At 32.5% G+C, this 13,068-nt stretch overlaps 3 protein-coding genes across 4 annotated transcripts in view; 1 reads left to right on the forward strand and 2 right to left on the reverse strand.

Annotated features, from left to right (window-relative positions):
* The window catches only part of LOC107470723 (pentatricopeptide repeat-containing protein At2g16880), a 6,267-nt gene extending 6,045 nt beyond the window's left edge, over positions 1-222 (reverse strand). Inside the window, exon 1 of the mRNA XM_052255685.1 lies at positions 85-222. Coding sequence (XP_052111645.1) covers positions 85-222 — 138 coding nt within the window. The remainder of the gene's footprint in view (positions 1-84) is intronic.
* A 4,307-nt stretch (positions 223-4,529) lies between these two features.
* LOC107470791 (probable beta-1,4-xylosyltransferase IRX9H) lies at positions 4,530-8,106 on the reverse strand. 2 transcript variants are annotated; one of them, XR_008003762.1, is made up of 6 exons: positions 7,789-8,106; positions 6,574-7,508; positions 5,686-5,935; positions 5,236-5,452; positions 5,076-5,096; positions 4,530-4,756 (listed from the first exon to the last, which is right to left on the reverse strand). XR_008003762.1 is itself a non-coding variant. In XM_016090211.3 (5 exons), the coding sequence occupies exons 2-4, from the start codon at positions 7,386-7,388 to the stop codon at positions 5,282-5,284; spliced, it is 1,236 nt and encodes a 411-aa protein (XP_015945697.1). In that variant the 5' UTR covers positions 7,389-7,508; positions 7,789-8,106; the 3' UTR covers positions 4,530-4,756; positions 5,236-5,281. The 2 variants fall into 2 exon arrangements, 1 of the variants encoding a protein (XP_015945697.1); XM_016090211.3 differs by lacking the exon at positions 5,076-5,096.
* A 1,284-nt stretch (positions 8,107-9,390) lies between these two features.
* Positions 9,391-12,452, forward strand: LOC107470726 (uncharacterized). Its single transcript, XM_016090132.1, has 5 exons — positions 9,391-9,426; positions 9,981-10,090; positions 10,245-11,725; positions 11,833-12,204; positions 12,301-12,452. Exons 1-5 carry the CDS (start codon positions 9,391-9,393, stop codon positions 12,450-12,452), a joined length of 2,151 nt encoding a protein of 716 aa, XP_015945618.1.
* Positions 12,453-13,068: the final 616 nt, after the last annotated feature.

Consider the following 13,068-nt stretch of genomic DNA (forward strand, 5'->3'; position numbering starts at 1 on the left):
ATGGTGGTGGAGGATGTGGAAGAAGGAGAGGAGGGTGGCGGAGTGGGTGCGGTGGAGTTGGGTGGAGGAGAGGACGGAAAGCACCGTGGGGAGGGTGAGATTTTGGATTAAGGGTTTGAGCGCGGTGTGGGGGTCACGGTGGCTGGTGAGGATGGTGGTCACCGTTTTCAGCAGCTGAGCTTCCGATGAGGCTGCGGCGGCTGCGTCGGTGGTGGTGGTCATTTTTATCGCATTAGGATTCAGGGTGGTAATCAGCTAAACGGTGAAGGAGCTGCTTCCCTTATTTTATTTATTCAATTTAATTATTTTTTATTTTATTACTTTATATCTTAAATAAATACAGTGTAATTTAACCATCTACATTTTATCAAGTTTTAATTATTAAATCAATTGTTCACCTAAAAAAGTTATTAAATCAATTTATAATTTCTATTTAGTTAGGCATTAATTTTTTAGCTTTATTTTGATATAAAATTGTCGCGTGATGTTCACTGATATTTCTTGAATAATCATGCCAACAATGTAATATAAACTATGATTATTTTTGCTAACATTATATTATGTAATTAGATATATATATAAAATTATTTTATATTAACAATACATTAAAATTATTTTATTTTTATATTAAATTTTAATAAAAGATTAGCAATAATATTCCACCTCCAATTTCAAATATTTTTAGTTAGAAAACTTAATATTTAACCAATTTTAATTGTCAAATTAGTTTTTAATATTTTATTTTGTTATATATATTAATTTCAGATTAAATTTTGATAAAATGATAAATAAATTAATCTTTATTATTGTTGTTATTTAATAAACACATAAAAATTTTAAAATTTTAAAAATTTATTTTTAGAGTAAAATTTTATAACGATTTTTAAGATTCAAACCATTGTCCAGTGTAGTCTTTGAAATCTCAACTTTATCATTATAGTCTTCAAAAATATTAATTTTATCTTCTTTTAATTTTTATGATTAGTTTAGCCGAGACATAGGATAATTTTAGTGAAAGTTTAAATGAAGATATAGATAATGGGGCACCATACATTTGTTTAAAAATATTAGTTTCAGCTGAAATATTACCATTATGATTTTTAAGAATGAACACTTTATAAAATATTAAGTACATATAGAACTCTAACTTAAATTCCAAAAAAGTATAACAACGTGCAATAGAAAAAGAATATACTTTTTGTATAAAAAATAGAGTTTGCTGTGTATATTAGCATTTGTAATTGAAAATTGATCTAATGAGATTTTTTTCTTTAGCATTAGGGCAAGTTTCTTTGTAAAATGGAGTAGCGGCATCGTATTTTTTGTATCTGCTTCTAAAAGTAGAGAATCTATGACAAGGGTTGTTACCACGAATCAAGTGTGGCCTTCGAAAGAAGCCCGCTATAGCAAGTAGGGGAGGCATTTGTCTCTCTCTTGAAAATTCTCAACCCTGGCTACTAGTGCTAGCCGACTCTGGCTGCCGGTATTACCCGACTCTGGCTCCTCTTTCTTGAGATTAACTAACCAAGTTTTCAGTCCCTGCAATTTACATCGAGAATCCAGAGTTTAAAAGCTCTCTTCTCTTGTTCTTGATTGTTCAGTATTCATCCCTTGTTGCGCATAGTTTTAGATGACTAAGAATGGCCTGGTAGTCGCGCATGCGTCCTGCAATGTTAACAGTGTAGTCGAACGAAGAAGGGGAGTGGACGTAGGTCGGGTGGCAGGGTGTTGAGAAATTGGAGGGCTTTAGGCCCGTGGTTTCACAAAAGATAAGGTGTAGAGATCATTGAAAGGTGAGCTTTGCTAGGGCTTCAAAAAGGGTTTTGGGGTCTGATTGGAGGACAAGTTTGGCTATGGCATTTTGGGGTGGCAATAAACAGTGGGTGCAGGCTGAAAATGTTTAAAATGGAAGCGAGAATGGAATTTTTGGTTCAGGGAGTTTGGACAGTGCCCGAGTGAGCATTTTTTTTACTCTTTTGGTCTGAACCGAGTGAGTAGACATTGTCAGCGCGTGGATGAGGCACAGGAGCCGGTGAAGAGAGTGATATTTGATGGCATCCGTCGTCGTTGGCTGACGTTGTGGTTGGTGGTTACTATAAGGTGAGTGAAGTAGAGAGGTGAGAGTGAGTGTCTGGATGAAGCTCTGTGAAAGTATGAAGGTTGAATATGAGTGTGGGTTAGTGTTAGTGTCATTAAGTTTAGAAAATTGGTTTTTTGTGTATAATATTTTTGACTTATTTTTTGTGATGGTTGTTTTTTTGTAGCATCTGTTTGGTCCAGATATTCCAAAAAAAAATAGAGGACTTTATGCCAATCAAAGCTCCAATTTTATGTGAGAGACCAAAACAACTATCTCATCTTTCAACAATTTTTTATCCTACTCTATCCGCACCCCATATATAACACACATATTTTATAAAAATTATGCATATAATGAAGAAGGCGGGAGTTAAACCTACAATCTCTCTCATATAATAACTTAGAATAAGTGAGTAACCATTAAACTAGTTAGTTAATTTAGTAATTTAGAGCATTTATTTATTTATAAAGTTAATATAAAATGAAAATAAATAGGGTGTGGGTAGGGTTAGGGTTGAGAGATTCTCAACCTGCAGGTATGGTAAGATAGAATTTTAAAGAAGTTTTCAACTCGTGAGTAAGATTACCTACTCTACCTATTACCAGCCCTACACCTGCCATAAAAATGACAAGTGGAGGAGAATAAATGGCACTTACATCTTCACCAACACCTACATTTATATGAAATAAAATTCAGTTAATTTTTAGGTGACAAAAAATATTGTTACTCTTTGACCCTCGGTAAATTTGGCTAATTTTTTTTTAAATAAAAAATTGTGTATTTTAGTATCATGGTTAATTGGTATGTTTTTTTTTATATAAATTTAATTTGTTTATTTTAAATAATAAATTAGACTCTCATATTTGAGAAATATAGATCAGATTTTTATAGTGTACAAAATAGAACATCTTATTTATGGTGAGATAATTTTTTTTTTTGCTCTCAAATAAATTAGAGGGTCTGATTAGTATATTTAAAAATATTTTAACATTAAAATATAAATCTAACCATCAAATTTATATTTTAAAAAAAATAAAGAGTCAGATTTGTAGTATCTACAAAAAAATCACAAATCTAAACCTTCGATCTATAATATTCATAAAAAACACACTAAGTTTTCATATTGTTAAAAAATAGTACCAAATTCCAACCCTAAAAATAATAAACGGGTAAATTCAGCTATAACGTAAAATAATAACATTTATAATTTAGCTAAGTCGTGGATTAAAAGAATATCTTAAAAATATAAAATTTGTTAAAAACTTTTAATATATTTAATATATTAAAAATGTTTCAAAAAATTATCTTCTTAATAATTTTTAAGAAACTACTTTCTTTTATAAAATTCTTAAAACTAGAATAAAAGAATATTTTAAAATTTAATATTTAAAATAAATTTTATTTTTATTTTTAATATTTAAAATATTTTATTTTATCCCAAATACCTTATTTCATCTTATTTTTATCTTTAAATTAAAACCAAAACTTTTTCTTCAATAACATCTTTTTTTTCTCAATTGTTGTTTCTATTTTTCTATCAATTTCACTATCAAATCATTACAATTCTAAAAAAAATTTAGAAATAGTTTTAACTCGAATTAAATTAAAAGAAATAAGACATTTGATAAAAAAACATTTCAGATATTAGTCACTGAACTAAAAGTTAACATAAATATTAGAAATTCAAACAATATTTTACCCCTTTAAAATATTCACAATTGGTTTGGTCCAATAATTCATTCTTAAATCTTTTTTATCAAATAAGGAGCGTTATACTAATTGTTAATTAAATAAATTTTAATTTTTTATTTAGTATATTTTATATCAATACCTCAAATTTAAAATTTAAAATTTAATATTTAAGAATCAAGCTCTAGAATTTAAAAAATATTGTACTCCTTACTTTCTTCGAAATGAATTAGCATTCATGCAGATGCAATGAACATGTCCAGTCGTAAATAATATCATTTGTAGACACGAGTATTTAAAAACTGTTTCTTAAAAATAAATATAGACAATAAAATAAACAATCCCATTAGGTAATGAATAAAAATTTAACTAACAATAAACCAACAAGTATTTTTGAACTTAATAATGCTACACATCCAAGTTTTTTATAAACCAAGTTAAACAATAAGACTTGGAATAATGCTAATCATAACTTATTTTTGTTATGTTAGACTAACTTAGTTAGACTTGATTAACAAAATAACTTAAATGTGTACATTATTCTTTTGAACTGCACTCCATACTAATTAATTATCATTAATTAGTGATTATTTAAATTTTATTTATTAAAAAATACAAAATTAATGATTATTAATTGCAGTTATTTAAAGTTGGCACGTTAGGAGTTGTTTACCTATACGTTTCCTTCGCAATTTGTTTCTATTTTTATCCTAACATTTGTGAACATCTCCGTCTGATTTACCATAAAGATTTATAGAGAGAACCAAAAGGGCCAATGGAACATTCCTTTCCTTATGGCACTGCAATGAACTCTTACAATTGAGAAACATGCTCCAAATGTTGAATGAACAAGGACTACTAATACAAACTCTGATATAATGTACATTTTAGGGGGAATACAATGAACTATGAACTACTTGTAGGAGTCCTTTCATAACTCACAATTGTGCCACTACCAACATTCACCATAATTCTTCATATTTTTCCCTGCAATGCACGAAGCTGGAATGAGAAACCACAGAACATAAGGGGAGATAGGGAGGCTTAAATTTGTTGTACTAAGATGGAGGCAGTTGACATATGACCATGGAATCTTTTTTTTTATTTTTGTTTTGTTGAATCCTTAGGATGTGTTTGATTTGCATGTTCAGTGTTTTCTATTTTCAGGATTATGTAAAAAAAAAAAAACGAAAGAAAACATGGTAAATGTTCTTTATTTTCACCTCCTGTCTCTTTTCTTTACAAAATTCTGAAAACAGAAAATACTAAAAATGAAACGGAAAATGAAAACGTAAACCAAACACACCTTTAGCTATCAAAGGCAATCCTATTCAAGTACAGCATTCCGCACACACCCCACATGCCCATATCATTCATTATGCTGAATCTAGCTTGTTTTGATTAAGAATGAAAACAAGGAAAGGAAAGGGAATATTAAAGAATTAAATATTAAACATTATACTTACATTAAATATGCAGATTTTCTGCTTGATTGCTTCTTTATCAAGAATATCACACAAGTGGAAGAATGACATCTAGGTAGTTCTTGATCATCCATTTCTGTGGATAGAAAGAATGAGATGGTTCAAGATCAATATGCCAGACCATAACACTAGAGCAATTGTTCATTAAGCCTTCCATTTGGCTTTCGTCTTCGACCACTTGCTCGATCAATGTGCTAACCTGCATAATGAAAGAGAGGGTGAGCTACAATAAAGGGCACATGAACCTACCATACAAACCTTTATCCATTATTGTCGTTTTTTGGTACATCTTTGAATCAATGTATCTTGACACAATACAATGATCAAATGATGTACCAGAAAGTGACAATGACAAACAAAAGAGAATGGAGGGGAGTTTCAAATAGACCATACACTACATAATAAGGCAGCCAAAGAACAAAAGACACTGACCCGAAAACTTTCCTTAACTGAGTCTAGCTGCCTGATAGGTTCAAGTGTAGGTCTGTGCCACCTCTTTGGATCCCAGAGTATCGTACTATTGAAGGCAAAACCTGGCATCTCAATGTGAAATCTTTTCGATCTCCTATTCGATTCATTGACATGCCATCCGATTACTCGAGCTCCATCACAAACAGGCCCTTGTAAGACAATGCTACCTTTATCCCCTGATAGTTTTGCTACAGTCCATGTTCCGAACCGCCTGCAAATCATTATATAAGGATATGTTCCCAACCAGTGAAAAGAAAAAGCATTGCCAAAATATAAGACATTATAGGAAGCCATAACATGCTACAACAGTCACCAGTGTAAAAGTTCAAGTTTAACACTTCAACAACACACCAAGAGCAAATTCCTTATATTCACATTCTGGCATAATTTTCATATTCATGACCATGTTCTAGAACCATGCCAATGGAGCTAATGTTAATGCGAATGCACTCATCTTAGGACTGCAGTCATACATACACCATAAGAGGATCTATGAGGGGCTTCATATCATTGTGGAACTTTAAGTCTCCTCTATCAAAATAAAGGTAATCTTCAGTATCATACACAAAGATGGGAAAGACACCCTTTCTGAACATCAGTTCATACACTAATCCAAAGACGAGTAGCTTTTTTTTAAGACTAGGATGCAATATATACTGGTACTTGTCTACTGGATAGGCACAGTCTCCAACTGATTCACTCTCGTAATTGGAGTCTCGACACTCAACAGGAGGTACATTACATTTACATATCAGCAATATTTGACTAAAAGATGCATGATACTAGTTAAGGGAAAGGAAAGGAAAAATGTTGAAGCAAACAATTTTAGTAACTGGGAAATGGAAGTACCTTATCTCTCTGATTTGCTGAAAGATCTCGACTGAATAGATGTTATCAACATCTGCAAAGTAAACAATTCCATCAAGCCGGTGAGTTTCAATGTGAGACAGCGCAACATTTCTTTGAAGAATGCCCTGTAGGCTCGTGTCTGTTACATTCGACTTGCAAACGAGATGCCTATACATAATCCCACTACTCCTCAAGATTTCAGCAGTTTCTTCAGATTGGGAAGTCATCTCAACAACAATCCACAACAATGGAGGCGAGACCAATTTCAAAGTCTGCGCCAACCGATGCAAATAATATGCTTGAAACGGATTGGTTACTGTTTGGGTCACAATTATGAGAAGCTTCTGAGACTCCAAATATGGCTCTTCATTGAGTAATTTGTCATTGGAAACATCATTTCTCACTTTATCTATCTGTTGCTGTTCTTTCACAGCTAAATTCAAAGTAGCATTAAATTCCGTGGTCTCATTAATTGATGAAGTCAAATCTATCTTGGTATTTTCAAAAGAGAATGCTTGGTGCTTTGGCATGAGACTAGTGGACAAGTTCCTTGATGCAAGAGGGATGAATCCAATGGAAACACCAATCATGAAGCAAATGAAAAAATGCAAAAGCACTTTCCTCCAGAGCTGGCCCTTTGGCTTTGACCTCTCAAGTGCCCTCAAAGATCTCGGCGAGAAAACGCCGAGCACGAACGCTGAGCTATGAGGACTCGACGAGGACTTAGACAAGGGAGATCCTACTGAACACACTTCTAGATTAGCCACGCCTCCGGCTCGAGGCACTGGAGACAAAGTTCTTCTAATAGATGCCATTAACAGAAACCCAAATCAATGTTTGTCCTTCCCATCCAAACTAGTAATTGTCAAGAACTGTGAGTATTGATCAACAGTTTTTGAGTGAACACGCTTTGGAGCAATATGTGAACAACAAAGCTGGCATAAACAATAGACATTACAAAATTATTAGGTTTAAATCATGTAAACACTCTAAGCAATATTCCAAATTTGAATTAAAAGTTAAAACCCTCATACACATTAGTTTACAACATTCTACAAAAACCCATTCATAATGCAGCTTATTTGGCATACCCAATAACATGTCTCTCTAACCAAACCACTCTTACTAACCAGTAACAGCTCCAAAACTATGAAAATGGCATAAGAACATAGCAAATATCACAAGAACCAGCATTAATGGAAAAAATTTAAGTACCCAGATGATAGAAAAGCTGAGTGGAGCATCATGGTTGTTCCAACTTCGCAAGCAAGTGGCAGTAGAAGAGTGGAGCTATGGTGGTTTTAGATTCCGAGTGTGTCATGTCATGTGAAGCCAAGTGTTGAAGTTTCTGCCGAAACAAGATAAAGTCAATGGTTGGAGGATGAATCCAAAGTAACTTATTAGATTCGGGATTCGTTGCTTTTTGAGATCTAAACTTCAAACAGAAAGTAAAGAAAACGAAGCCTCACAAAGAACCAGATATAAAATAAAGAAAAAAAAAACATGGAAAGAGAAAGGAAAAATAATAGAGACAGTGACAGGATCGGGAACAGACATTGATATGTTTCGCTGTTACAAATAACAAACTAAACTAGATGACATAATTAAATAAGAACCTTAAATAAACTCAAACTGATATGATAATAATGATATCATATAGTATAGTATAGTATATTTTTAGGGTGTTTTTCCCAAAAAAAAATAGCAAGTTACTCAAATAAATCGATTGGAAACTAAATTTGTTATATTATAATATTTTAATATAGTAGATAAAATTACAATTTTGTTTATATCTATAGAAACCCAGAAATATAGCAGTTTACAATATGTACATAATTCGCTCTGTAGCGAATTATATTAAAATATGTACAAAGTAAAAATTACTACAAAATGTTCGTGGTTTCTAAAAAATTAGGGTATGCATAAATCACCATAAGGTATAGCAGTTTATGTAAAAACTGAATAGAAATGTAAGGATTATGTGTACGTGAAATTATGTTATATATAAATATAAGAATACGATAATAATAAATTGACCATAATAATATTATTATTGTGAATAAATTTATAAATAATTTAAATACAATAATATTAAATAAAAAATAAAAAATTATGATATTATAAAAATAGTCAATTTTATATTTTAGTTTTGAAATTGAAATTCTTTGTGTAAATTATATATAAGCCTAAATTATGTATAAATGTCAAATATAAGATACAATATACAACAACATACATAAATTTTTACAGTAATTATCTCTACTCTTCGTATATTCTCTCTTTCTCTAAAAAAAAATATTATATAAAAATAAATAAATAAATTTTCATCAAAATTTTAAAATTAAAACCATGGTTCTAAAAACCGGACCGGACCGGCCGGTTCAACCAGAAAAACCAGGAACCGATTACCTGGCCGGTCCGGGTAACCTAAAAAGCGAGTGGCAAAAAATCGGTGAAAAACCGGTCGAACCGGCGGTTAACCGGCGAACCGGAAGAACCGTCCAGTTTTTTGACGGTTCAGTGGTTTCGAAATTCAAAAGCCAAACGACGTCGTTTTGGCTATTTAAAAAAAAAAAAAAAAAAAAATCACTCCTTTGATCCATTCTTAGCCTTTCAATCTGAAATCACTAACAAACATATCAAGACATCTAGTGGAATCAAAGGTGAATTGAATTTAGCTAATTTAAGGTCTAGAAAGCATGTTTTCACATCTAAGCACAAATTAGGAGACAATCACAAAACTATGCTATTTCATTAAATAAATGTGGGTAAAAGGTCATAAAATCCCCTAAAATAAATACAAGATAAACCGTACAAATGGGGTTTGTCACCGAGCCCGCCTCGCATTCGCCGGTAAGACTGATTTTGCTTGTCTTCTTGATTTTGAACATGCTTCCTTCTAGCTCGCCTGTTCTGTTTGAAAAAAAATAACAGGGCATCTGATTCTGTTTGCTAGTTCATGGATAACATGCTGATCTTAATTTTTGTTTTTGATTCTCTATGCTGCCTGTTCTGTTTGCTGATTCTGTTTGCTGGTTCATGAATATGCTCTATGCTTCTGTTTGCTCTATGCTCGACCATTCTGTTTGCTTCTGCTTTTTGTTGCTTCTGAATGGAAATGGTTTTACATTTTTATTTTACCTGAATCAGTTGATTTTTGTGACTGTCAAGCTGCATGAAGTTGATATATGCTGCCTGTTCTGTTTGCTAGAATCTGGAAATAGTTTTTGATTCTCTATGCTGCCTGTTCTGTTTGCTGGAAATAGTTTTTGATTCTCTATGCTGCCTGTTCTGTTTGCTGGAATCTGGAAATAGTTTTTGATTCTCTATGCTGCATGTTCTGTTTGCTAGAATCTGGAAATAGTTTTTGATTCTCTATGCTCCTGTTCTGTTTCTGATTGTTTTAGATGGAACAATCACAAAGTAACTCACAGCCACAAGATAATGCTGCTCAAAATTCTCAAACTGGTTCATCTAGAGGTAAATCTGATTCAGCTTGGCAGTATTTTACAGTGAGGTATGACAAAAATAACAAGGCTCAATATACATGTATTTTTTGCTTGAATACTTATAATGGAGGGGGGATATATAGAATGAAATCTTGCAAAAATTCCTGGACAAATTAAAGTCTATAACAAAGTAACTGAAGATGTTGAGCTTCAATTCAAAAGGCTTTTGGAGGAAAACAAAAAAAATAAGGCAGAAAAAAGAAAATTTACATCTGAGTGTTATGATGTGGAAAGTGAAAGAGAAGCGGAAGAAGAGGGTGAAGCGCCTAATCCTGTACAACCTCCGGCTCCTGCAACAATGGGAGACAAAGGAAAGAGAAGAGCGATTGCTGCTACTCCAATTGGAAGTTATTTTAAGGAAAGGACTACGCCAGGCTCTCAACCAGCTTTGAAAAGTGTCTTGGCCAGTAAACAAGTTAATCACAAGGTTAAGTTGGGGCTTGCAAGATGGATCATTGATGCACGAATTCCATTCAATGCAATTCAATCGCCTTACTTTCAACCTGCCTTGGACGGCGTTGCTGTAATTGGACCTAGTTTCAAGGGACCGTCGTATGACGAAATGAGAGTTTATTTGCTGGCCGATCTTAAGAAGGAGTGTCGGTTAGTTGTTGAAGGTTATAGGAGCTCGTGGAAAAGGACTAGTTGTACACTGATGGCAGATGGCTGGACTGATCAAAGGCAGCATACGTTAATTAATTTTCTAGTTTATTGTCCTGCTGGTATGTCATTTGTTAAGTCTGTTGATGCTTCTGATATGATAAAAACTGTCGATACCTTGTTTAAATTGTTTGCTGAGGTTATTGAGTGGGTTGGGTCTAGTAACATTGTGCATGTGGTTACTAATAATGCTGCAAATTATGTATCTGCTGGAAAACTCATTCATGAAAAGTATCCAAAGATTTTTTGGTCTCCTTGTGCTGCTCACTGCATAAATCTTATTTTGAAAGACATAGCAAGTATTTCTCACATAGCTGACCTTGCCTCTCGTGCTTCAAAAGTGACTGTGTTTGTTTACAATCATATGATTTTCTTGTCATGGCTTAGAAAAAGAAAAGATTGGAAAGAAATTGTTCGACCAGGAGTAACACGTTTTGCTACTGTTTTCATTACTTTGAAAAGTATATATGATCATAAAGAAGACTTGCAATCATTGGTGATTGACAAATATTTCACTTCTCATAAATTATCCAAGAGTGTCAATGGGAAGATGGTTAGTTCAATTATCTTGGATAGTAAGTTTTGGGAGGATTGTTTTACTACTGTTATGCTTGTTGGTCCTCTAATTAAGTTATTGAGGCTTGTTGATGCTGATGAGAAACCTTCTCTGGGTATCGTGTATGCGGGCATGCAAAGAGCCAAAATTAATATCAAGACAATGTTTAGAAATAGGAAATCTGCATACACACCTTATACAAGTATCTTGAAAATGCGGTGGGATAAGCATTTGAAGCGTGACCTCCATGCAACAGCATACTTTTTGAATCCAGATTACTTCTATAGTGAGGGGTTTGTTGAGAAGGCAAATATCTTGAGGTCTTTGCTTGATTTATTTGATATTGAAACTCTTTGCGATGACTCGGTTGCCGCAATACAAGAGATACAGTTGTATCGAGATCGAAAAGGAAGTTTTGGAAGGGAAAGTGCATTGAAAGCAATTAAGAGACTTGAATATTTCTATGTTCAATTTACTTTGAATATTTTTTAAATATTGAATGAGAATTGATAGTTGAATTTCATATTCTGGTAGGTGAATGGTGGAGGCTACACGGTGGGAGTGCTCCTAACTTGCAAAAAATGGCAATTCGTCTTCTTCATCAAACATCTTCATCATCCGGCTGCGAGAGGAACTGGAGCCTCTTTGAACAAATCCATTCAAAGAGGAGGAACCGATTAGAGCATCAAAGGCTAAGTGACATTGTTTATGTCACTTATAATCTACGCCTTCAATCTAGAATGCATCGCAAGAAGAAGAATTATGATCCAATTGACATTCAAAGCATTGACACAGTAGATTTTTGGGTAATGCCGGATGAAAGTGATCCTGAATTTACTAATGGAGACATCGAAGGCATTGAAAATTTAATTTATACGGATAATGCTATGCCTTCATATCCTACAGGTGATTGAAATAGCAAAACTTGTTTCATTTCCTCTCAATATCTGATGTAAAGTTCTAACTTTAATTTTTTCTTGGTTTTCTATTTTATTTTATTAGATGGAGGAGATGTGGAACTTGATATGGATTTTCCTAATGTTGCTGATTCTTCAAATACAGCTTCTTTTGGTGGTACCTTTGATGATGGTGGCTTTGGATTACCTGTTTATGATGGAGATGTTGGAACACTTAATGATAATTATGATTTTTGATGAGTTGCACCTTTGATTAGTTGAAAACTTGCTAGTAATTGTTTCTTTTGGATGTAGAACATTATGGGTTTATCATTATGTAAATATTAAGTAATGGATAATTTATTATGTGAAATATTAAATTTTATTAAGTTAGAAATTATTGAATTTATATACTTAAGATTATTTTAAGTTTTTTAATAATTTTATTTAATATTTAATTAAACCGGTTGAATTCCGGTTGAACCCCAGTCGAACCAATAAACCATTAAACCAGTGACTTCACCGGTTCATTGACCGGTCCGGTTGTCGCAACCTTGATTAAAACATACTCTCAATAAAAATTAAAAATATACATATATGTATATGTATGTAAAATATATTATTAGCTGAAAAATTTTGATCCAATATTTCAAAAAATTTTTTGTTATAAGCAAGGATTTTTTTAATTAAATATAACTTTTTTATAAATAATCACATAAAATAATATTTAAAAATAAATACAAACAAAACATAAGAATACACTTGTTATTCTTAATTAACAAAATCAAATGTTAAAATAAGAATAAATTTATACCTCTAGTAATTTGAAATATATATAACAAAATCATTCAGGAGAAAGAAATATATACACATA

The sequence above is a fragment of the Arachis duranensis genome, chromosome 10 (assembly GCF_000817695.3).
Source record: "Arachis duranensis cultivar V14167 chromosome 10, aradu.V14167.gnm2.J7QH, whole genome shotgun sequence".
NCBI lineage: Eukaryota > Viridiplantae > Streptophyta > Magnoliopsida > Fabales > Fabaceae > Arachis > Arachis duranensis.